General features: G+C 39.0%; 1 protein-coding gene across 4 annotated transcripts in view; it reads left to right on the plus strand.

The window, feature by feature from the left end:
• LOC144608854 (RNA polymerase II elongation factor ELL) overlaps positions 1-22,607 on the plus strand; it is a 79,809-nt gene that overhangs the window by 37,768 nt on the left and 19,434 nt on the right. For 2 of the 4 annotated variants that reach the window (XR_013549245.1, XM_078427036.1), the window contains exons 7-12: positions 5,575-5,689; positions 6,933-7,434; positions 8,837-8,900; positions 16,684-16,855; positions 18,769-18,813; positions 21,331-21,364. Coding sequence is in view for 3 of the 4 variants with exons in the window: in XM_078427036.1 (XP_078283162.1) it covers positions 5,575-5,689; positions 6,933-7,434; positions 8,837-8,900; positions 16,684-16,855; positions 18,769-18,813; positions 21,331-21,364 (932 nt within the window). In the remaining variant the exon portion in view is untranslated. Of the gene's footprint in view, positions 1-5,574; positions 5,690-6,932; positions 7,435-8,836; positions 8,901-16,683; positions 16,856-18,768; positions 18,814-21,330; position 22,607 lie in introns of those variants that run through there. The other 2 variants (XM_078427035.1, XM_078427037.1) reach the window with 2 other exon arrangements.

Below are 22,607 nucleotides of genomic sequence, written 5' to 3' on the forward strand. Positions count from 1 at the left end.
CATGTAGCATCTCTGGAGGACATGGATAAGTGACTTTTCTGGTCAGGTTGGGACCCTTCTTCAGTCTCTATTGTGTATGTTTTTTAAAATCTATTTATGATGGATGTGTGTACAGGATATATAATGAATATTCCTAACATTGCATTCCAGAATGAGGAAAGCTGATCAGGTCCATATTTTCTAGAGTGCTGAAAAGTAATGGAGGATCTTCTTGAAACACAATTTTCTTAGAAGGATCTGAAAGTTCTTGCTGGAGTATGCTTTTCTTACCTGGAGAGTTGCAATCTCAGAGAAAAAGTTAATAACAAGGAAGTACAGATGCTGATTTATACCAAAGAAAGTAACTCAGTGGGTCAGGCAGCATCTCCGGAGAACATGGCTGATGACATTTTGGGTCGAGACCCTTCTTTTCTCTGTTTAGAACTGAAATGAGGGGAAAATTCTGCACAAGGCAATGAATCCTTGTAATTCTCTACCTTAGAAGATTGAATGCATATTTTGGAAAATAGAGATAATAGACTTTGAATTATGAAGGAATTAGAAATATGGAGAATCTTGTGGGAAGATAGATGTAGAAGCTCCGACATGATACAGTATTGAAATGCAAAGGTGGCTCAAATAACCAAATCATGTGGGCAGATCTTTCGAATAGGGTGCAGAAAAGAGCAAGGTATCAATTTCCAATAGCCAAGACAGATATGATTGTGACGGGTGACTTCAGGGCAAATGTAGTGTGTCTTAATTGGGATCTTTTTTTTTTGTGGCTATATGTGTGTTATAAAATACCAACACACCTAAAGTAATTGCAGAAAAGTATGTGAATAAGTGGCTTTGGTTTATTCTTCATTTGTGAATGCCTTCATTTGGGTTTGGTGAGTACTTACAAGATATAAAAGATGTAAAATTGCGAAGAAGTTTAATCAGTAATGAATTAGTATTTTCCTAGTATAACATGAATATATTCAATTGAAATGTCGTCATCTTTCATTTTCCTGCAGTTTAAGACATTGGTCCATTGAGCTATGAAAGACTGTCATGAAATACTTTTATGATTTTGGCATCAGCTGTATTATTCTCTAGTTTCCTGTGCACCCTGCATTTAAAGTACAGATATAGGAAAATTGGAAATCATTGCCAAAACACCTGAGTCATCAAGGATGTGAAGTGATAGTTCACATATTTTGGCTGTATCGTGATTTTGTAGATGAAACGATTTCTATCTCTCATTGAGCTCCGTGGTTGAATTGCAGTTAATAAATCTCAAGCCTGGGAGTTTCCAGTAACTGTGGTTAAAACTGTGCACTGTTTACTGTAAAAGTGCACTTTACCAGAAAATCTGCAAAGATTTATACCAGTAAGGCATTGCCACAGCAATTTGTTTTTGTATGGATTTGTTGAGAATATTTAAGACAGTCTGTCTCTTTACCCCTTCTGACGAGCCAAAGGCCAATGTCAAAGGAATATCGCTTAGTTAACATCCAAAACTAGCATGTGTGCAACAGGGGCACTAGTTGATTTTACCATACTATTCCCTTTGTGGGTTATCCTAACTGCTTTATATTTTAATAAGATGTATGTTGAGAACATGAGTGCATGTAATCTACCAGAACAGTTTCTTTTCAGCAACAGAAACCAAAGTGATGCATTTGTATTTCAAGGTTTGCTCGAGTTACATAATTCCACACTTCACACGTGCGTTTATTTCTAAGAAGTAAGAGACACAGAATGTATCCAACTATCAACATTTATATCCATTCTGTTCGTAGTTTTCGTAACATTAATATTCGGTATATTTTGATTATTTCCATATATCACTGCAGGCAAGAGCAATGAATGCTGAGATTTATATTGACATGTTTCTGCACCCTTTGGCTATTTTATGCTAGTTATGGTGAGGAATATTGTCTTTGTTGGGAAATGAAATACATTTTGGTTTTCCAGCATCAATGTCGGGCACTCTCAGTATAGGTATGAATGGTGGAATTAATGCAATATGCCTTGGTTACAATTTTAGTTGTAATTATATATTTGGACTTCTGAAATATTTACTGATTCATGCAAGTACATCCATTGCCCATTCATACTAGGATTGTTTAAAAAGTCAAGGCTGTGAGAAATATAACTGTTGCAAATAGGACACTTGTAGTTTACCAATAATAAAACAACTTTGGTACTCATTGTATTTTAAGTTAATAGATTAAAATGCACTTGCATTTTGCCATTGATTCAGAAGATAACCATCAGTGAGGTCCTCTCCTTGGGTCAAGATAGACACAAAAAGCTGGAGTAACTCAGCGGGACAGGCAGCATCTCTGGAGAGAAGGAATTACATTAAAGCCATTACATATACCAACCATGAAGGGTCAGGTATGAAATGTGCTGCATCCTTCAGATCAGCATCACTGTGCTGTATCGCTGGGCTCAGTGCTAAGTCCAGTAGCATAGCAGGCATTGACATGCACTCCTGACTACTGCCAGAAATGAAGAACATTTTGACCAAAGGTGATGTGTAGGAAGGAACTGCAGATGCTGGTTTAAACCGAAGATGGGCACAAAAAGCTGGAGTAACTCAGCGGGACAGGCAGCATCTTTGGAGAGAAGGAATGGATGACGTTTCGGACAGTGATGCTGATCTGTGCACATTTCATACCTGACCCTTCATGGTTGATATATGTAATGGCATGTCATCGTTTGTTGGCCATGAAATGGGTAAGTTGAGATATTTACAATGACTTCCTTCAGTTGAATTAATTTTTGAACAAATGCATTGGTTTTACATCCCTCCCAACCTGTCCGAATTTGGCGGAAAGTTTCTGCATTCTTATTTCATTTCCGCCATTCCGATTTCACTTCACATTTTTCCGCAAAACAGTCGGTAATTGCAATTTGTCAATTCGACCGCTAGAGGTCGCTAGGGGTTCCGCGAGAAATCCCCCGTGCCCTGGAAGTCTCCCCGAGGGAGGCCTTTTTGGGCTGATTATCAATTCATGTGCGAATTTACTTCAAGTACTTCCGTATTCTTAGTCGAGTCGCATGCATCAACTCTTTCTTCATAACTTAGTCATACATTTTATGACCATTGTTCTTTTATTCAATACCAAGAGAATTGGGATGTGTAAGGAAAAAGCAAAATAGAAAAACAAAACAATTGTTTTCTTTGTGTTGCAAAAAGTATTCCTGTTCAATAACCTTTCTATAAATAGCAGAATATACTCATGATAGGCATGACATTTTACATGTAGTCCAGGAAATAATAGTCGTTTTTCACGCATGTATGTAGCGCAACTCGTATGCATGCATACCTTTGTTTTTGCTGAAAAGTTGCATTACGCGCCATATTGTGAATTTTGTTGTAAAATTCTGAATTTTGGACATCAAAATTATGAATTTATAAAATCAAATGTTGGGAGGTCTGGTTTTATTTTTAAAAAAACATTGTAATGTTTTTATTAAATGTTTTCAATTATCTCTGGTTATCTGTTTACGTAAAAGTATCACAACAGTGAGACCTGGAGTCAGATAGTCCTGTGGATCTGCAAAAGATTAGTGTGCAGTAGTGATTGTCCAGAAGACAAACACAAGGTGCAGACCTCAAAGCACAATATATGCTTTAACATATAATATTTAATATAGGGCATCAATATAAGCCTAAGGATTTATAAATTAATTATGACCATTTATGATTTCTCTAGGCTATTTCCACAAGTGTTTTTTAAAAATTTCTTTTGATGTTTCTAGCTCATGCCATTTTAAACAAGCACAATATTTTTCAATACCACACCTAAACAAACAGCTGATTATTGCCTGAGTATTAACCTTTACAAATCTCATATGATGAACTTTGTTGAATGCCTTTGGAAAATCCAAATAAACTTCAACAGGATTTTTCATTCAAATGTTCATGTACAGAATGCTGTACAATGTCTTCTGTGTTTACTCACTGTATAACATGCTGTAACATGCTTTCATTTGGCTTGATGTTAACGTTTAATATTTTGAAATAGGTTCTTTGCAAGTGGTTCATAAGTATGAATTCTTACTTTTTGAAGTTATGATAAACAGTATGAGACATTGTAATGGATTGCAAGAAGACTTGGGCTGGTAGAATGGACAGTTAAGTGGCAGATGAAATTGAATGTAGAATATATTTTGGCCAAATGATGACCTCCTGTGCCATAATAGTTCAGTGATCCAAGGAAATTATTACTACTATATTTATGAAAACTGCGGCGAGGCATCCATTTACTATTTTTATATTAAAAAATATTATTTTACCTGTTTGTCTTGTAGCATGCATTATTTCCTGGGCATTCTGAGGGGAGCTAAGATTAAGTACTTTCACAAGAATATTGGCTCAAAGACTTGGTAAAGTAGGGACTGGACTCCATAATGTTCTCATTAAATCATCTTGAGCCAACAGGGAAAGTGCCAAATGTGAAACAAAGGAAAGCAGTGACCGTAAGGTTTGAAATAGTAATATAATAAAAGGTAATGGCAACATATAAAGTAGAAGTATTCACTTCATTCCCAAGTCTGTGCTGAGTTCGCTCTTACATATTCAACCTGCCACACTTTATGAGGGACGCACAGAGATAAGGAAGGGTAATATGTGAAAACGAGACATCATCCAGAGTGGCTGCCTGTCCCGCTGAGTTACTCCAGCATTTTGTGTCTATAGTTGGTGTAAACCAACAGCTGCAGTTCCTTCCTACACACTTTATGAGGATCTATTCCATTTGTGTTGCCTGATGTCAACACAAGGAAGAGCATCAACTGTTGGTTGAAGTCGTTTGCAAATTTGGTTCCATTGATAAAAGCAGATGACTACCACCCACGATCATATGCTATTATCTCAGACACCAAATGCGCATTTCTTTCCTTATAAATTTAAGCATCCATTTCTGAGCTAGCTGTGAAGTTCTTGGCATGCACTGCAGATTTCAGCTACAATTCCAAAAGCTTTTTTTTGTATTTGTTCTTTTGGTGATCATCAGCATCTTGAATTTTTCCTGAGGTTTTGTTTCTCTCTTTTTGAAGAGTGGTGACTCAAGTAACATATATGTAGGTATCATTACCTGCATCTCCACAGAAGTTGATGCTGTATTCATCTAAGTTATACATGTAAACTTTCAGCAAGGCATCATTCTAATGACCTCCTCCCTGACTTAGCCATGTTAAGGTCAATTGCTGTATTCCCATGATGCTGCAATTGGTGATGGCTGCAGATCAAGTAAAGGACTCAGCTAGTTGATATGATTTCAGAAATTTATTTTCTAATCAAAATTACATGATCTTAAAAAAATAATGGATCGCAAAAATATAAAATATTTTATTGAGAGCATGCCCTGATTGAAGCACCTGTAAAACTCTTTTGTGTTATATTTTAATGGTGAGGTTTATTAGGATCATTTGTATTATAATAATTCCCCATTGAGAATAATATTGTGATTCTGCTGGTAATTATGTGGTGCGAAATACTGTAGAATATCTTGTTACTGAATATCTTGAACATGGCAGCATATTCTGGTTGAACATTAGAGTTTTAGACCATCTGTAACTAATATCTCCTTATAGGAAACTTCAACCATCACATTCTTGTCAGTCCAAGAATTTTCAACTCAGTTCTTCATTCCAAAAGTCTTCAGGGGAAACCTCACCACATTCAAGCCCTAATAAGACTTCTTTGTTGGTAAGAAGTCAGCTTTTGGATTGTTTTTAATGTCATTACTTTAATTTCCTGCAATAACCTGTCTGCTGCAAATAAGATAAATGTTCTGGATATCTGGAGAGCCCAGTCCAAGCTTCAGTAAAATGGCTGCCTTGTTCATTTCCATAGAATTAATGTGTGAACTTTGCATGAGAACTGGGATGTAATCGACAGTGCCAGAATTAACAGATGTGGGTTTTTGGTTAGTTTCAGTGTGTGAGTAGAAGTTGAGCGTGATAGTTATATCATTTGAACTTTCATTTTAAAATAGATGAAGTGGCATACGTATGAGGGAAGCATTGATTGGAAGAATATAAATTGAATACATACTAGAAATTGAAAGTTTTTAATTCAAACAAATAAGGTTTTTTTTGTTGGTTATGGTATCTTTCTACTTTTCACTTTAAAAACTTTTGTTCTTTTTAACTCTTAGTGAACTGGAGATAAATGTATTTATTTGAGTTTAGTCAGATTGCAGGATATGATAATTCAAGGAGTTTGAAGATTTGTGGTAAAATCGATCATTGAAACTACTCCTGGTATTTGACTGGATTTGTTGCACCAATATACAGTAATTGGATTGGCATTGTAATTGATGAAGCAATGCTTACCATAGATGCAAAACATATTGACTTGTCATTAAATCATGAGTTTAAAGGCTACAATTTAGTTTGATTGTTAACATTAAATTTATTGCACTGGTCACTGTGCGTTTAGTAAGTATGAAATCATTAAAAAGATCTAAACTCAGCGCAAAGTATATTTTGCACTCTTTCCCTTTCACCATTATTCTCCTTCCACTTCAACTCAACTCTTCTTCCTTCCATTGATCATCTTCCCTTCACAACCCATGTATTTTTAATCGCTATCCTTCTTTCCGTTTTCCCATTTGCATTCCTCCATCTCTCCTTTCAGTAACTTCATTTATTTTCCCCACTGTTCCATTCCCTTGTGACGACATCTCCCTTGGCTTGCCAGTTTCCCCATTTCATAGAATCATGAAACAAACCCTTTTGGATTCCTAATCCATGACGTCCATCATGCCTATCTATCTAATCCTATTTGCCTGTATTTCTCTATGCCTTTTCTATCTTTCTTGCAATTGGGCCAGGAAACCCATGATATAAATCATATCCATTAGATATGGTGCTTGTGAAATACTGGGCAGCTCCCAATGTTGACTGTCTACTCAAAGCCTTTCTTTTAAAATGTGCTTTCTTTCCAGAAACGATCAGTGCCTTCAGACCGGACAGATTCACACAGAAACAAGAGAAGTAAAGTATTACATTCGAGGGGTAATCAGCTGCCTACTTTAAATGGTCATCTTTCTCATTCAACATGCCCCACTGCCACATCAAATTCCTGCGTATCTATTAAAACAGAGTTCCAGAAAACTCACACTTTACTGCCTGAGAATCAGAATGAATTTGCAGAGCCATTTATCAACTGCAACGACTCTATACAGATTCACATAAACAAAAACGATAAAGAGTTCAAAAGCCCCTGTGATATTTCTGGGAATACTCGGAACCTAGAGGCACATAGGAATTTAGAACAGACAGATTACTCTCTTCCAGAGGATATGGAACTCTATGCTGGCCACAGCAGGAAAAAGTACAAAAAACACAAAGAGAAGGAGAGGGAGCACTTGAAGCCAGAAGCAAAAAAGTGGCGGAAAGAGAGCCCAACGCAAAGGGTTGGAAAACAACACAAAGAAAATCTTAAAGGTATTCCTGTCTAATATTGATTTTTTTAAAAAATAGTGGGTTCCCAAGATCTTGCCATGAAAGAAAATCCTCAAATTATGTCACTTATCATTAATGATCGGGAAATCAAATGGTTCTTATGTAGTAGTATTTTAATGAGATCTTGAAATTGATCTTTCAACTTTAAATGTACAGTTTAAATCTTGATATACAGTTGTCTGTTTTCAGGTGTTCATTATTTGTGTTATCTGGCAATAGATGTATTGCTTCATATTGCCAGTGAAACTGCTCTGGGAGAAAGATATTGTTAAAATTAGGAGGTGTAGCACCAAGGCAGGTAAATAAAGTTGAGATACAAATCGGCTCTGATCTAGTTGAATGGCAGGAAAGTTTTGAAGGGCTGAGTTTCCTACTTCCAGGGTTCCTGAAATCGCCACGTTCCACAACCAGTGATATAATGAGGGATATAATTAATTACTGCTTCGTGACATTGGAGAGAAAAGATATATCCAATCTGAATGGAGTTGTCTGAATTAAGTTTTCATTTAAAACATACAAAGCAATTAGCATATTCTGTATCCCAAAGAATTCAGGCACCCATAACAATATGCGAGTGAGGAAAAATTTAATAGGAACCCGAGGGGTACCTTTTTCACACAATGGTTGGGGAGTGTATGGAACAAGCTGCTGGAGGAGGTAGTTGAGGGCAGGTACAATCGCAATTTTTAAGAAACATTTAGACAGGTGCATGGATAGGACAGGTTTTGAGGGATATAGGCCAAACGCAGGCAGTTGGGACTAGTACAGTTGGTTGGTATGGATAAGTTGGGCCGAAGGGCCTGTTTCCATCCTGTAAGATTCTATGACTCAAATACTATTACATTTGATCATTATCGGCATGCAATTGGAAAATAAGTCCTGGATCATGTTTTTATGAAATATTAAGTTGTGAAATATGATTAACTAAGAAGCCTTATTCTCACTGTACATTTAACAAAAATGTACTATTTAATTAATATTGGAAACAAATTGCTCACGAGTCATTGGATTTAACATGGATGGTCTTGTACAGGTTTGTTAATGGAAAGGATTAATCGCCTTTTCCATTTCCAATTGATGTAGCTATTCAAATATTGGGTCAGAGGTTCTGTGAAATGGTAAGTGCACATTAGTGCATTTGCTTTTAATCTTTGTACACCGTGTATGAAAGCTTTTTATTTTGCTGATTACTGACTAAAAATAGATATGAAGATCCATGTACCTAAGCAACTGTTGCTCTTGAAGTCAGTAAAAAATAATCAAAGAAATGCTGTTGCTAATGCCTGTTAATAGAAAATAACCATGTAACTACCATTGGCAATTAGTAAGGTCCACTGACATTTAATATTTTAGATCGACATAACCTGTATGATCTTATCTACAGAGCATGAAACCACAAATACATCTGCAGCCGCTAGTTCAACAGTGGAAATGCCTGACTATTTATTGTGAGTAGCATTAATTCAGTAAAAGTTTTACATTAGGAAATTCTGTATTTAGTGAAGACAATATTGCCGTACCCATATATGTAGCCTTACGCATGTTGGCAGCTGAGCATGGCTTGTACCGAACGTAGACACAAAATGCTGCAGTAACTCAGCGGGTCAGGCAGCATCTCGGGAAAGAAGGAATGGGTGACATTTCGGGTCGAGACCTTTCTTTCTGACTGAACCCGAAACGTCACCCATTCCTTCGCTCCCGAGATGCTGCCTGACCCGCTGAATTACTCCAGCATTTTGTGTCTACATTCGATTTAAACCAGCATCTGCAGTTTTTGTTCCTACACGGCTAATATCTGACAGATTGCGGAAGTATTAAATGCCGTGTTCTACAGAGTAAAGGTTTCCTCTGAAGTCTATCTCGCACTGCAATTGGGATTCTGCTGATTCTTAAGAAATTACTACAATACTGTTAAATGTCTGGAAGATCCAAGCCTTTGTATTAAATTAGAACCTTTGAACTGATAACGGGTGCTTAAAACACCCGTTTGCTTTTTGCACGATCACTCCAATAATAATTACAATGAATATTCCATAAAATATGATCATGCAAATATATAACAAATTGTGTATCTATAACAGAACATCACTGTGCATCTAAACATAATGTTTCACTTTGTACTTTGAAAACACCTATTTATATAACATTTGCTTGTCCAAATGAGACAGAGGCGTAAAGGGGAAGGGACATCTGGGAGTTATATTTTTACAATATTTAGGCATGTTCTGCCATTCTGATGTGTAGCCTTCTTGGGAAGAAATTCAGGATTTATTTTTTAACTTCACAATCGTTAATCAATGGAAACATTATTGGTTCAGTTGGTTTTTTCTCTTAAATTAATTGCATAGAAATATTAAAATTTCCTTGTTTAATTGTTTGAAGTACTATGTTGCCTCTCATCAATGCAAACTCAGCTGCTCCTTGGTTCATTACTAGTTTACCTTTTATTACATCCTCCTCGATCAAGTGTGTGGTATGATCAAAGATTCAAGTGAAATAGGAGATAGACACAAAATGTTGGAGTAACTCAGAGGGACAGGCAGCATCTCTGGAGAGAAGGAATGGGTGCTGTTTCGGGTCCAGACCCTTCATCAGACCTTCAGATTGTCTGAAGAAGGGTCCCGAACCAAAACATGAATCAGTCTGAAGAAGGGTCTCGACCCAAAATGTTACCCATTCCTTCTCTCCAGAGATGCTGCCTGTCCCGCTGATTTACTCCAGCATTTTGTGTCTATCTTCAGTTTAAACCAGCATCTGCAGTTCCTTCCTACACCTTTCAAGTGCTCTCAGTTATATACAGACTGTTCTCGCATTGTTGTTACTAGAGGGCTCAGATTCATGGTGAGAGGAGGAAAGTTTAAAGGAGACGTGCAGGGCAGGTTTTTTACGCAGGGAGTGGTGGATGCTTGGAATACGCTGCCAGGTGTGCTGCTGGAAGCAGATGCAATAGTGGCGTTCTAGAGGCTTTTAGGTAAACACATGAATAGGCAGAGAATGGAGGGTATAAAGAGTATGTGCAGGCAGAAGAGTTGGTTTAATTTGGCATCATGTTCGGCACAGACATGGGCTGAAAGGCCTGGTGCTGTGCTGTTCTATATACTGTGTTCAAAGACTGGGCATTTGAATTTTTGTTAGTTATGTACATCAGCAGATGTGGAAAAATAGCAATTAAAATATTTGGTGCTAAACAATGATCTAATTGGATGATAGGCAGACACGGGAGATTGAATGATCTCATCCTGTTTTTGATCCTTGTATTCCCCTGCATCCAAATGGGTGAAGTGTCTTCAGGGGCAGCCTGATGTGAATGTCACTGGTGTACCTAGATAATTGTTCAAATTCACTGTTGTATCATCTCAACATTTCTTTAATCTGAAGATTGTTTTCGGCTATTCTACCATCCTTGCAAATATTCTTTGCAACAGATGCCAATGTTCTTTACAGGAGAGAACAGGAGACAAATAAGAGTAGTCCACAGTTCATAGGTGTACATTATAGGTGTTTAGAGATTCTAACTATTTCAGTGGATAATTGCTTGTTGGGTTTATCAACTAGACAATCCCCTTTTCAGATTTCTTCGAAAAGGCAATTGAAAGCATTAACCTGAGGAAGTCCCATTAATATACATAAGGGCCATTCTGCTGTTGCAATGTATGTAGGGATAACTGTCCAGCTGATTAGCCCAATAAACAGTTGGTGTGGCGTAGTGATGCAGCTATCTCACAACTCCAGTGACTGAAGTTGATTCCCAGCCTCTGGTGGTGACTGCGTAGCTTTTTTCCCCACAACTGCATGGGGTTCCTTTGGATGTTCTGGTTTCCTCACACATCCAACCCACATGTCTTCTCCCCATACCCCCTGACTCCGCTATCCTTAAGAGCTCTATCTAGCTCTCTCTTGAATGCATTCATTGGCCTCCACTGCCTTCTGAGGCAGAGAATTCCACAGATTCACAACTCTCTGACTGAAAAAGTTTTTCCTCATCTCAGTTCTAAATGGCCTACCCCTTATTCTTAAACTGTGGCCCATTTTTCTGGACTTCCCCAACATTGGGAACATATTTCCTGCCTCTAACGTGTCTAACCCCTTAATAATCTTATACGTTTCGATAAGATCTGCTCTCATTCTTCTAAATTCCAGTGTATACAAGCCTAGTCGCTCCAGTCTTTCAACATAAGTCTGTCGCCACAGTAAGTTGTCCTAGTGCATAGGAGAATGGGAAGATAGAGTGGAGTTGATGGGAATGTGGGGAGAATAAAAGGAGATTAGAGTAATTGATGATCAGCATTGACTCGATGAGGCAAAGGGCTGTGTCCATGCTGTATCGCTCTGACTCGATAACGTTGAGTTGACAGCATGACAGCAAACTGTTATTTTGAAGTCAGAAGTCTGCACATGAATTTGGGGAGACTAACAAAGAATATGATGGACACAAAATGCTGGAGTAACTCGGTGTCTATTTTGTGTCTATCATCAATATAAACCAGCATCTGCAGTTCTTTCCTACACAGAGAATATGTTGATGCACACTGCAGGTATCAGAGTTCTGAATGCATACAGTGTGACCTTTATGTAAAAAGCACTGTCCCTGCCTTAATATTTTCCCTTTCACTGATTGCATTGATATGGCCAAGATTAACACATCACATTCTTCTCCGTTGCTGTACATGCGTCAATGTTGTCATTTCTGAGGATATTTCCACAATGAATCTTGAAGGTGGGTGGGGGAAGAGTTAGCAACGCTCTAGATGTGCACTTGGATAAAAAGGAACTGTTGCAGTTGCAATTCTTTGCATGTAGTCGGACATTATTACCTTATATGCTGCACATTTAAAGAATACCGAAAAATGCATCCCCAATGAGTAATGCAGAATTATCATGCTGTCTGGTAACATTACATTATTCAGTTGCATCCCGACCTCAGAATATTCTGCTCATTATTTAAGTGTTTTTACCATTTAAAGCTCTTCAGAAAATAATGAGTCTATAATTGTATTTTGCAGTAGTATAACCGCCTTGGATTCACAGGAGCTTTCAAAGGTGTTCATGAAGTACTGCACATTCCAAACTCCTGACCTCTAACTCATGAAAGGGCAAGGGAAGCAACCACAAGCAAGTCCTTCCCCAAGCAAGTCCTTCCCCAAGCAAGTCCTTCCCCAAGCAAGTCCTTCCCCAAGCAAGTCCTTCCCCAAGCAAGTCCTTCCCCAAGCAAGTCCTTCCCCAAGCAAGTCCTTCCCCAAGCAAGTCCTTCCCCAAGCAAGTCCTTCCCCAAGCAAGTCCTTCCCCAAGCAAGTCCTTCCCCAAGCAAGTCCTTCCCCAAGCAAGTCCTTCCCCAAGCAAGTCCTTCCCCAAGCAAGTCCTTCCCCAAGCAAGTCCTTCCCCAAGCAAGTCCTTCCCCAAGCAAGTCCTTCCCCAAGCAAGTCCTTCCCCAAGCAAGTCCTTCCCCAAGCAAGTCCTTCCCCAAGCAAGTCCTTCCCCAAGCAAGTCCTTCCCCAAGCAAGTCCTTCCCCAAGCAAGTCCTTCCCCAAGCAAGTCCTTCCCCAAGCAAGTCCTTCCCCAAGCAAGTCCTTCCCCAAGCAAGTCCTTCCCCAAGCAAGTCCTTCCCCAAGCAAGTCCTTCCCCAAGCAAGTCCTTCCCCAAGCAAGTCCTTCCCCAAGCAAGTCCTTCCCCAAGCAAGTCCTTCCCCAAGCAAGTCCTTCCCCAAGCAAGTCCTTCCCCAAGCAAGTCCTTCCCCAAGCAAGTCCTTCCCCAAGCAAGTCCTTCCCCAAGCAAGTCCTTCCCCAAGCAAGTCCTTCCCCAAGCAAGTCCTTCCCCAAGCAAGTCCTTCCCCAAGCAAGTCCTTCCCCAAGCAAGTCCTTCCCCAAGCAAGTCCTTCCCCAAGCAAGTCCTTCCCCAAGCAAGTCCTTCCCCAAGCAAGTCCTTCCCCAAGCAAGTCCTTCCCCAAGCAAGTCCTTCCCCAAGCAAGTCCTTCCCCAAGCAAGTCCTTCCCCAAGCAAGTCCTTCCCCAAGCAAGTCCTTCCCCAAGCAAGTCCTTCCCCAAGCAAGTCCTTCCCCAAGCAAGTCCTTCCCCAAGCAAGTCCTTCCCCAAGCAAGTCCTTCCCCAAGCAAGTCCTTCCCCAAGCAAGTCCTTCCCCAAGCAAGTCCTTCCCCAAGCAAGTCCTTCCCCAAGCAAGTCCTTCCCCAAGCAAGTCCTTCCCCAAGCAAGTCCTTCCCCAAGCAAGTCCTTCCCCAAGCAAGTCCTTCCCCAAGCAAGTCACTCAGTGACATGACAAATATATGTTGCCATTTCTTAATCTTCATATATTTATGTAGCTTAATTCTCTAGCCAATAACGCTATAGGTGTATCTTCACCACACAGCTTGCAATGGTTAAAGACGCGACACGCCATCGTGTTCCCAAAGACAGTCAGAACTGGGTAATAAACCCTAAAAAAGTGATATTTTGAACACCATTCGTGCTTTAGATTCCATTTAGATTTGAAAGTCTGACTATATCAGACGTTATACTTCTAGAGCAGCAGGCATCTTAAACTCTTTATTTGTAGCAAAGCTTTCATAAAACCACATGCCTAGAAATTGAATGATTCTCGAGACAGGCTGATAGGGGCAGGTCCGTGGCACTGGGGAGGGCAGGTCCCTGGCACTGGGGAGGGCAGGTCCGTGGCACTGGGGAGGGCAGGTCCGTGGCACTGGGGAGGGCAGGTCCGTGGCACTGGGGAGGGCAGGTCCATGGCACTGGGGAGGGCAGGTCCGTGGCACTGGGGAGGGCAGGTCCGTTGCACTGGGGAGGGCAGGTCCGTGGCATTGGGGAAGGCAGGTCCGTGGCACTGGGGAGGGCAGGTCCGTGGCACTGGGGAGGGCAGGTCCGTGGCACTGGGGAGGGCAGGTCTGTTAGGTAGTTTCTGAAACAAACGTTCTCGGCTTTTGGTGGCATTTTCTGGAGTTAATTTACATCTGTGTTTCTAACTCTTCATATTAGTGTTATTGACTCATGCTGAAAGATAAATGTCAACAGGTTATATGTCAACAGGATAAATGTTACAGTTATATAGTTGGTAATTAAGACATCAGGAATGGCGAACAACGTTGTCCGTTAAAGTGCTTTAACCTTTTTTGTTAAAAGAGAAAATTTTGTGGAGACTCCAGTTATAGATTTTCAGAATTCGAGTTTATTTTTTAATTGAAGAACAAGTACGTTCAAACAGATAGCTATTTCAGTGAAACATGGTGAAACAGCTTGTCTTCTACATGATTAAACATTGGAGGTTATTAGTTCATCAAGATGCACCACCTGGACAGGAATAAAAGGGAATGCTAGTTTTACAACTGAAAGTGTTAATTTTATTTTATTAAAATCGTTGTTGGTCTAGTGCCAGATTCCCTACCAGTTATTGTTGCAGAAAGATGGACAGTCTTCATTTTTAAATTATTTACAAGGCACTTAAAAATTGAAGTAGGCACATGCAAGATGAATAAGTTGCTAGTACACTTGTATAAAGCCATCTGAGGAAGTCGGTGATTTTTTTTCACAGCAAACTAATGTATTAGTAGTAAAAGCTAGATTATTTCACAAATAAACTACTAATCCTTTACTTCTACTATGTTATTTTTTTTTTGTAACATAATCCTTTTGATGGAGGTTCACTTTAATTATTGCCCATTCGGTTGAACATCTGTGTTGGACAGAAAATCATTGTTAATTGCAGGTTCTCCTCGGATTACAAATGCCCAACTTATGTACTGACCGTATGTATGAGCGAGCATTTAGGAGGCGGCAGGATAGAGTGGCTGGCTGCTACAGGGCTCTATGCATCTTCTGTCGATGTGGGACTTCAGTTCGTGGACGTATCGTTGCACGATGCAGGGAAATTGTATTCACTGGAGTTTAGAAGGATGAGAGGGGATCTTATAGAGACGTATAAAATTCTGAAAGGACTGGACAAGCTAGATGCAGGAAGCAGGTACCCAATGTTGGGGGAGTCCAGAACCAGGGGCCAGAGTCTAAGAATAAAGGGGAGGCCATTTAAAACTGAGGTGAGAAGAAAAATTTTCACCCAGAGAGTTGTGAATTTGTGGAATTCTCTGCCACAGAAGGCAGTGGAGGCCAATTCAGTGGTTGAATTTAAAAGAGAGTTAGATAGCGCTCTAGGGGCTAGTGGAATCAAGGGATATGGAGAGAAGGCAGGCACAGGTTACTGATTGTGAATGATCACAATGAATGGCGGTGCTGGCTCGAAGGGCCAAATGGCCACCTCCTGCACCTATTTTCTATGTTTCTATGAAATCTGAATGCTTGACTTAAACATCTTGCTTTACCACACGTTGCCCTTAGTTAGTGTCTGTATTTATTTAAATGTATTACCAGCCAACCACATTTCCGACTTATGAACTGTTTGGGTTATAAACAGTTCTTGGGAACGAAACTCTGTCGTAACTTGGGAAGGACATGTACATCATTTATCTGACAAATGTATACTTAAGTCTATCAGATTCCTAATCTTTAGGTGTCTTATTTTAGCTATTTCAGTTTTTCACAATTGACAATTGAGTAGGAATTTGTTTATCAAACAGGCTTTTTAATCATGTTTTCATTTAATTTTCTTCAAGATATTTAATAATTTAATTTGGTCTCTGAATATTTTTGAACAAGAGAAAATTCTGCACACCTGATTAAGCTCAGTCAACAGATGAATTTTCATAATTTGATTCTCATTTAAAATCTAGAGTTAAAATTATAGTTAATATAAATAGAAAAACAAAGATATTGTTAAGGTGTAAGTGAATCAGAAAGTATGGAAGTGCCACCTCTTTCCTAGCAAATTACTGAAGTCCATCAGAGGTGGCGCAGCGGTAGAGTTGCTGCCAGAGACCCGGGTTCAATCCTGACCTCTGGTGCTGTCTGTGCGGAGTTTGCATGTTCTCCCCGTGACTGCGTGGGTTTTCTCCGGTTTTCTCCCACTTTCCAAAGACGTGCCGGTTTGTAGGTTAATTGGCTTCTGTAACTTATCCCAACTGTGTAGGATAGAACTAGTGCATGGAGTGATTGTTGGTCGGAGCAGACTCGGTGGGCCGAAGGGCCTGTTTCCACACTGTATCCCTAAACTAAAATCTAAACTAAACAGTTAAAACAAAATCTATAATTATCTGTTATATCTTGTAATGCTATTGATTAAACAAAAACAATAACATATTTTTGAAAACTTAGTTACATAGTTAACTTATTTCTTTTAGGAAATACAGTGCCATTACATCTTTAGAATTGTGCCAAAATTATCGGAATGATTTCAATGCAGAGTACAATGAATACAGAGATCTTCACACTAGAATTGGAAATGTAACAGAACAATTCATGCAGTTGGGATCAAAGATCAAAACACTTAGTCCTGGAACAGAGGAATATAAGGTAAGTGAAAGCATAATTGATCAGCAAAAGATATTGCTTTTTGCTCCTTTTTTCCCCTCTGCATATTTTCCCTCCTTTCATTTTCTGCTGATCACGAATGTTTAAGCAGTAAAATTCATTGGGTAGGGATGGAAGATGCACACTTACGTTTGATATGTGATTTGTGTATTTCCAATTATTATATACCTCTGTAAAGCTCCCCTGCATCTACACATGGCAGTATGTTAGACTAGTAGATGTGCTGTGTTTTAATCATTCAAGTGAGGAAAGAATTAATTAAAAAATAAATGTATCCAGCTACTTTCACAGTTGACTTGCACCAAAACAATTCAAGCAAGATGAAGAACAACATAATTAAGTGTTTGCTTGGCAGCTTGTGAACATTATAATTGAATATTTAAAATGGAAGCTGACCAGAAAATGCTGAATCAATGACTGTTTACGATAATGGCATGACAATATATTACTTTTGTATGAAATTATTTATCATGTCAAAATAAGCATCAATCTTGTACTTTTATAATCACTCCAACCCAATTTATAGCTGCTTTGTGTAAAACACAAAGTGCTGGAGGAACTCATTGGGTCAGGCAGCATCGGTGGAGGGAATGAACAGACAATGTTTCGGTCAGACCAAAGCCCATTCCTTCCACAGATGCTGCCTGACCTGCTGAGTTCTTTCAACACTTAGCTTTTACTTAAGATTCCAGCAATTACATTTTCTTGTGTCTCCATTTTATTAGCTGCTTTGGATTTCTTTACTTAGAAGCAGGCAGCACAGTAGCGCTGCTGGTAGAGCTGCTGCCTCACAGAACCAGAGACCCGGGTTCAGTCCTGAGTACGGGTGCTCTCTTTATAGAGTTCGCACATTCTCCCTGTGACTGCTTGAGTTTGCTCTGGATGCTCTAGTTTCCTACCACATCCCAAAGATGTGTGGGTTTGTAGGTTAATCGGCCTCTGTAAATAGCCCCTAGTGTGTCGGGAAAGTGGGATAACATAATACTAGTGTGAATAGGTAATCAATAGTTGGTATGGACTCGGTGGGCCGAAGAACCTGTTTTAATGCTGTGTCTCTAAACTAAACTAACAAGTCTGGATAATATTAAGTTCAACAAAACCATAACAAAGTTGTTAACATAAGTGTATCTTCTAGAAAAACACAAAATAAACTGGCATGGGAACCCACGATAAACACTATCATTTGGCCACACTATGTGGGTAATCCAAAGACCATTAAATTGCTACAGCTAGTATAGAGATCAATTAATATGACACAGTACATGGACACGTGGAAGTTTCTGGTTCTACTCAGAATTTGGGGAGTGATGGCTGGGCGGACATTATTTCCTTGCTTCTAATTTGAACTGCAGCTTGAAAGAGCAAATCTGCAACAAAAAAAAAACAACAGTTTGCAACATGACAAAATGTCTCCATGCATTTTGCAAAAAAAAAATATTCGTACAAGCTAGATGAGGAATTTTGAACAGGTGGCCTTATACATGGTTAGTGAGGTAGACTTCAAAAGTATAGATGCATTTGTGTTGCAGCCAACTCTCTTTTTAAGACCTTTTTGGTTAATAGCCTAAGCCAATGCGCAAGCCAATGATCCACGGGTAAGTAGCATCAGTTAGTGCATTGTCAACCATTTGATGTCACGGTGCACAAACTTGCATCAATGTTCATGGGCATCATAAATTCAGAAACGCGGAACAAATTTATAAAGCTGCTAACCATGCACAAAGAACACAATGTGTCCATGCATTTATCAAGCAAACCTCGGCCTTATAAATTGATAATGCAAAATGGGAAAGGGTTATTATCGCATTTTATCATGCATGTGCGAGTTTGTATGATCAATGGGTGGTTAAATAAAACTGACTTCAAGTTCTTAAATTTATGATATTGTCTTTCAGATGGCAGAGGATCAAATATTTGAAAAATATAGGAAATTTAAAAAGGTAGGTTACTGTTCCGAATTGCAGAGATTTAGTGTTTGACAGATTTTTGTTTTATTGTTAAATTGGAATCTGTTTCATGCCATCGATCAACATTGCAAGCATCTGGCTACCATAAATTTATTTCCTTGCTGATCTCTTAACTTTTAAGAAGAAGCCTGTTAACTCTTTCAGAGGACCATGTTGCCTGGCAATATCGTGGTATGGGTATTTTCTCACCGATCATATTTTAATGAAATAAAACAAAAAAATGCACACAAAACTCAGTGAGCCAGGCAGCATCTGTGGAGCGTGGACAGGTACAAAGTGCTGGAGTAACTCAGCCGGCCAGGCAGCATCTGTGGAGGGGGGCATAGAGTGCACATGAAAATGGCACATTTTCCATTACTCCACAACTTTAAAAAACATTTGGACAGATATATGGATAGAAAGGTTTTAGAGGGAACACAAAGTGCTGGAGTAACTTAGCGAGTTAGGTAACATCTGTGGAGCATCGCTAGAATTACTCCAGCACTTTGCATTCGACACAAGGTTCCAGCACCTGCAGTTCATTTGTCATGGCTTTAGCGAGATAAGGGCCAAATGCAGACAAATAGGACTTGTCCAGTATGCCAACTTGGTGGGCCAAAGTCTATGACTCTGTTAATATTTCAGACTAACTACTCTTCATCTTAGACAGGCACTTGGATAGGATAGATTTAGAGGGATATGGGCCAAACAGGTGGGACTAGTCTAGATGGGACATGTTGGTTGGCATGGGCAAATTGGGCTGAAGGGCCTGTTTACATGCTATATGACGATGACTTATCTGTGATTCTATCAGCGTTATAGTTATATACAGCATGGAAACAGGGCCTTCGCCCAACCAAGATGTCCCGTCTCCATTAGTTCCATGTATCTGCATTTGGCCCATATCCTTCTAAGCCTTTCCTATCCATGTTCCTGTCCAAATGTCTTTTAAATGTTACAATAGTACCTGCCTGAACTACCTCCTCTGGCAGCTCGATCCCTATACCACCCATTGTGTGGAAAAAATTGCCCCTTTAGATTGTAGAGAGGTGAACAATGGGGATGCCTATAGTAGGATGGAGACCAAGATTGTTCATTTGACACCGTTCAAAAGAGAGAGAAGAAAGCTAGTTAATTAAACGTGAACTGTTTGGAAGAGTGTTAACTCGTGAAGACGAATGATGACATTTTTAGAAAGGGCAAAGAAACAATCTGGAATTGAGTGGTGCAGAGCAATTGCAAGGAATCTACATTAAAAACAAATGCTAGAATTGCTCAGTGTATCGTTGAAAAGAGAAAATCCGAATGAATGTTTCGGATGGATGATTTGTAACAATACTGGTGCGGATGCTTGTAATGTTTCAGGCATAATGATTTGTTTTTACACAGATTTGATAAGCATTCTCTCATTTATAATGTATTTGTATTACTGATCCAAATTTTGGATAGATTCATGTCCATGTTTCGCTATCTTTGGTTTTATAGTCCAGCTCTCCTGATTTATTAAGTACTGTATCCTGCTTTATATGCCTTCCTCATCCTCATTTACATATCACTGTAGCAAGCAGTCTGAAGTTCGAAGCCTTCTGAATTAAATATGATTAAACCTTTACTGCATAAAAACCTTAAGTAGCTTTGGGTTTTGCATATTTTTCTGGAACTCTTCCAGAAGGTGGTCCAGGAGAAGTTGTTAATAATAAATATCACCAACAACTTCTTCCAGACCACCCATATTGAAGCAACGGCCAAGAAAGCACGGCAACTCTTTACTAACTTAGAAGGCTTAGGAAGTTCGGCATGTTGCCCCACAACTCTCCAACATTTCCAGATGTGCCGTAGAAAGCATTTTATTGGGATGCATCACAGCATAATTTGGGAACAGCTCCATCCAAGACCGCAGGATATTGCAGAGAATTGTGGACCCAGACCATCACACAAAACAACCTCCCTTCCATTGACTCCATCTACACCTCACGCTGCCTCAGCAAGGCCAGCAGCATAATCAAGGATGTCGCACCCTGGCCACTCCCTCTTCTCCCCTCTCCCATCGGGCAAAAGGTACAGAAGTGTGATAACGCACACCTCTGGATTCAGGGACAGTTGATTCCCAGCTGTTATCAGGCAACTGAATCATCCTACCACAACAAGAGACCAGTCCTGAACTACTATCTACCTCGTTGGAGACCTCTTGGACTATCTTTGATTGGAAATTGCTGGCTTTATCTTGCACTAAACGTTATTCCCTTTATCATGTACCTGTACAATACGAATGGCTTAATTGTAATCATGTATTGTCTTTCCGCTGACTGGTTACCACGCAACAAAAACTTTTCACTGCACTTCACTACACGTGACAATAAACTAAACTAAACTAGATTCTTCTCATTTTGAAAATAGATAGTAGGGATTGTAGGTACTATTTCACACAAGCTGTTGTACAGAATTTGGGTAATTGAAAATATGGTTGACAGTTTTATAAAAGTGGGTGTTCTTTTTCCCTGTTTGGAATAGGCTCATCCTACTTATCGGGAAGAGAAGATTCGTTGTGAGTATCTACATCGAAAGCTATCCCACATCAAGCAGTTGATAATAGAATATGATCAGCAAAACAAGCCATAATGATTGACACTGCCAATAGCTTCCCTGTTTGAAGTTGTAAAACCAACTATTGCTTCTGGACACAAAAGAAAACTTGAGGTTCTGGAAACTAACTTGAAGCAGAGTTTCTTTTCTTGTTTTTTTTAAAGCGAAATCTTCTGACCAATGCAATTTGACCATTACCGGGATAAATTGTGTCAATGAAGGACTGAGTTGCATCAGTGCTGGCAACATATTTTCACTACTTGTGATATATAGCAGTTTGGACTGAGCCATGAACTGCACGCCTTATATATATATATATATATATACATATATATATATAAAATGTATGTATGTACTCCATAAAACAAAAAAACATTAAGTTCTTGGAAAATAGTTATCTCCTCTTTTAAAATGCCTTAAAATGAGTTGTACACCAGAAAACTTAAGTCTGCCATGTATTTCTACGGGGCCAATATATAGAGTGCAAACCTCTGTTTGTTCATTCACTGTTTTGATTAAAATGTCCTATATTAATAGCTTTCGGCGATATTTAACACAATTCGTTTTATCAATAATACTGCCTTAAATTGTTTTATTTTCCTTCTTGAGGTTAACACTAGTATAATTTTTTCTAAAGAAGTTTGCTTTTGCCTTAGTTTGCTGATTCACAAGCCAGATAGGGTTTATCTGATCCCCTACTGTACACGTGTGTGAAATAATGTATTTTAAAAATAATATATTCATGTAAGATTGCTAAAAATCCTATACAAGAGGAAACAAAAATAGTGAATGTGATGCACCATGTTCACACTTTTCCAAATATAGATTTTTTTCGTAAAGCTATATTTTTCAATATTCTCAGAAAAATGTGAGGGTTTATAAAGAATAAAACATGATTAATTTGGGTGAAAAAAAAACAAAGCCAGATTTGGTAAATGTTTATTACAGAGGATATTGTGTAATCTTGGGAGTGCATGGATGGTGCAGAATGTGTTTGATGTAGAATTTTCGCTCTGTCTTTGCTATGTGGAAATATTTGGATATTATCTGTGCTGATTTAATGTGTCAGTACAAAAGCTTAATCTGTGTATAAAATAATTTATTTCTCAACTGTTTTGCTTTTTTTGCACAATCAAAACAGGATGATTATTAGGTGACTGTGCTAAGTGTAGCATATGTGAAATAAAAGGTAACAGTGGTGTTTA

The sequence above is a fragment of the Rhinoraja longicauda genome, chromosome 33 (genome assembly GCF_053455715.1).
Source record: "Rhinoraja longicauda isolate Sanriku21f chromosome 33, sRhiLon1.1, whole genome shotgun sequence".
NCBI lineage: Eukaryota > Metazoa > Chordata > Chondrichthyes > Rajiformes > Arhynchobatidae > Rhinoraja > Rhinoraja longicauda.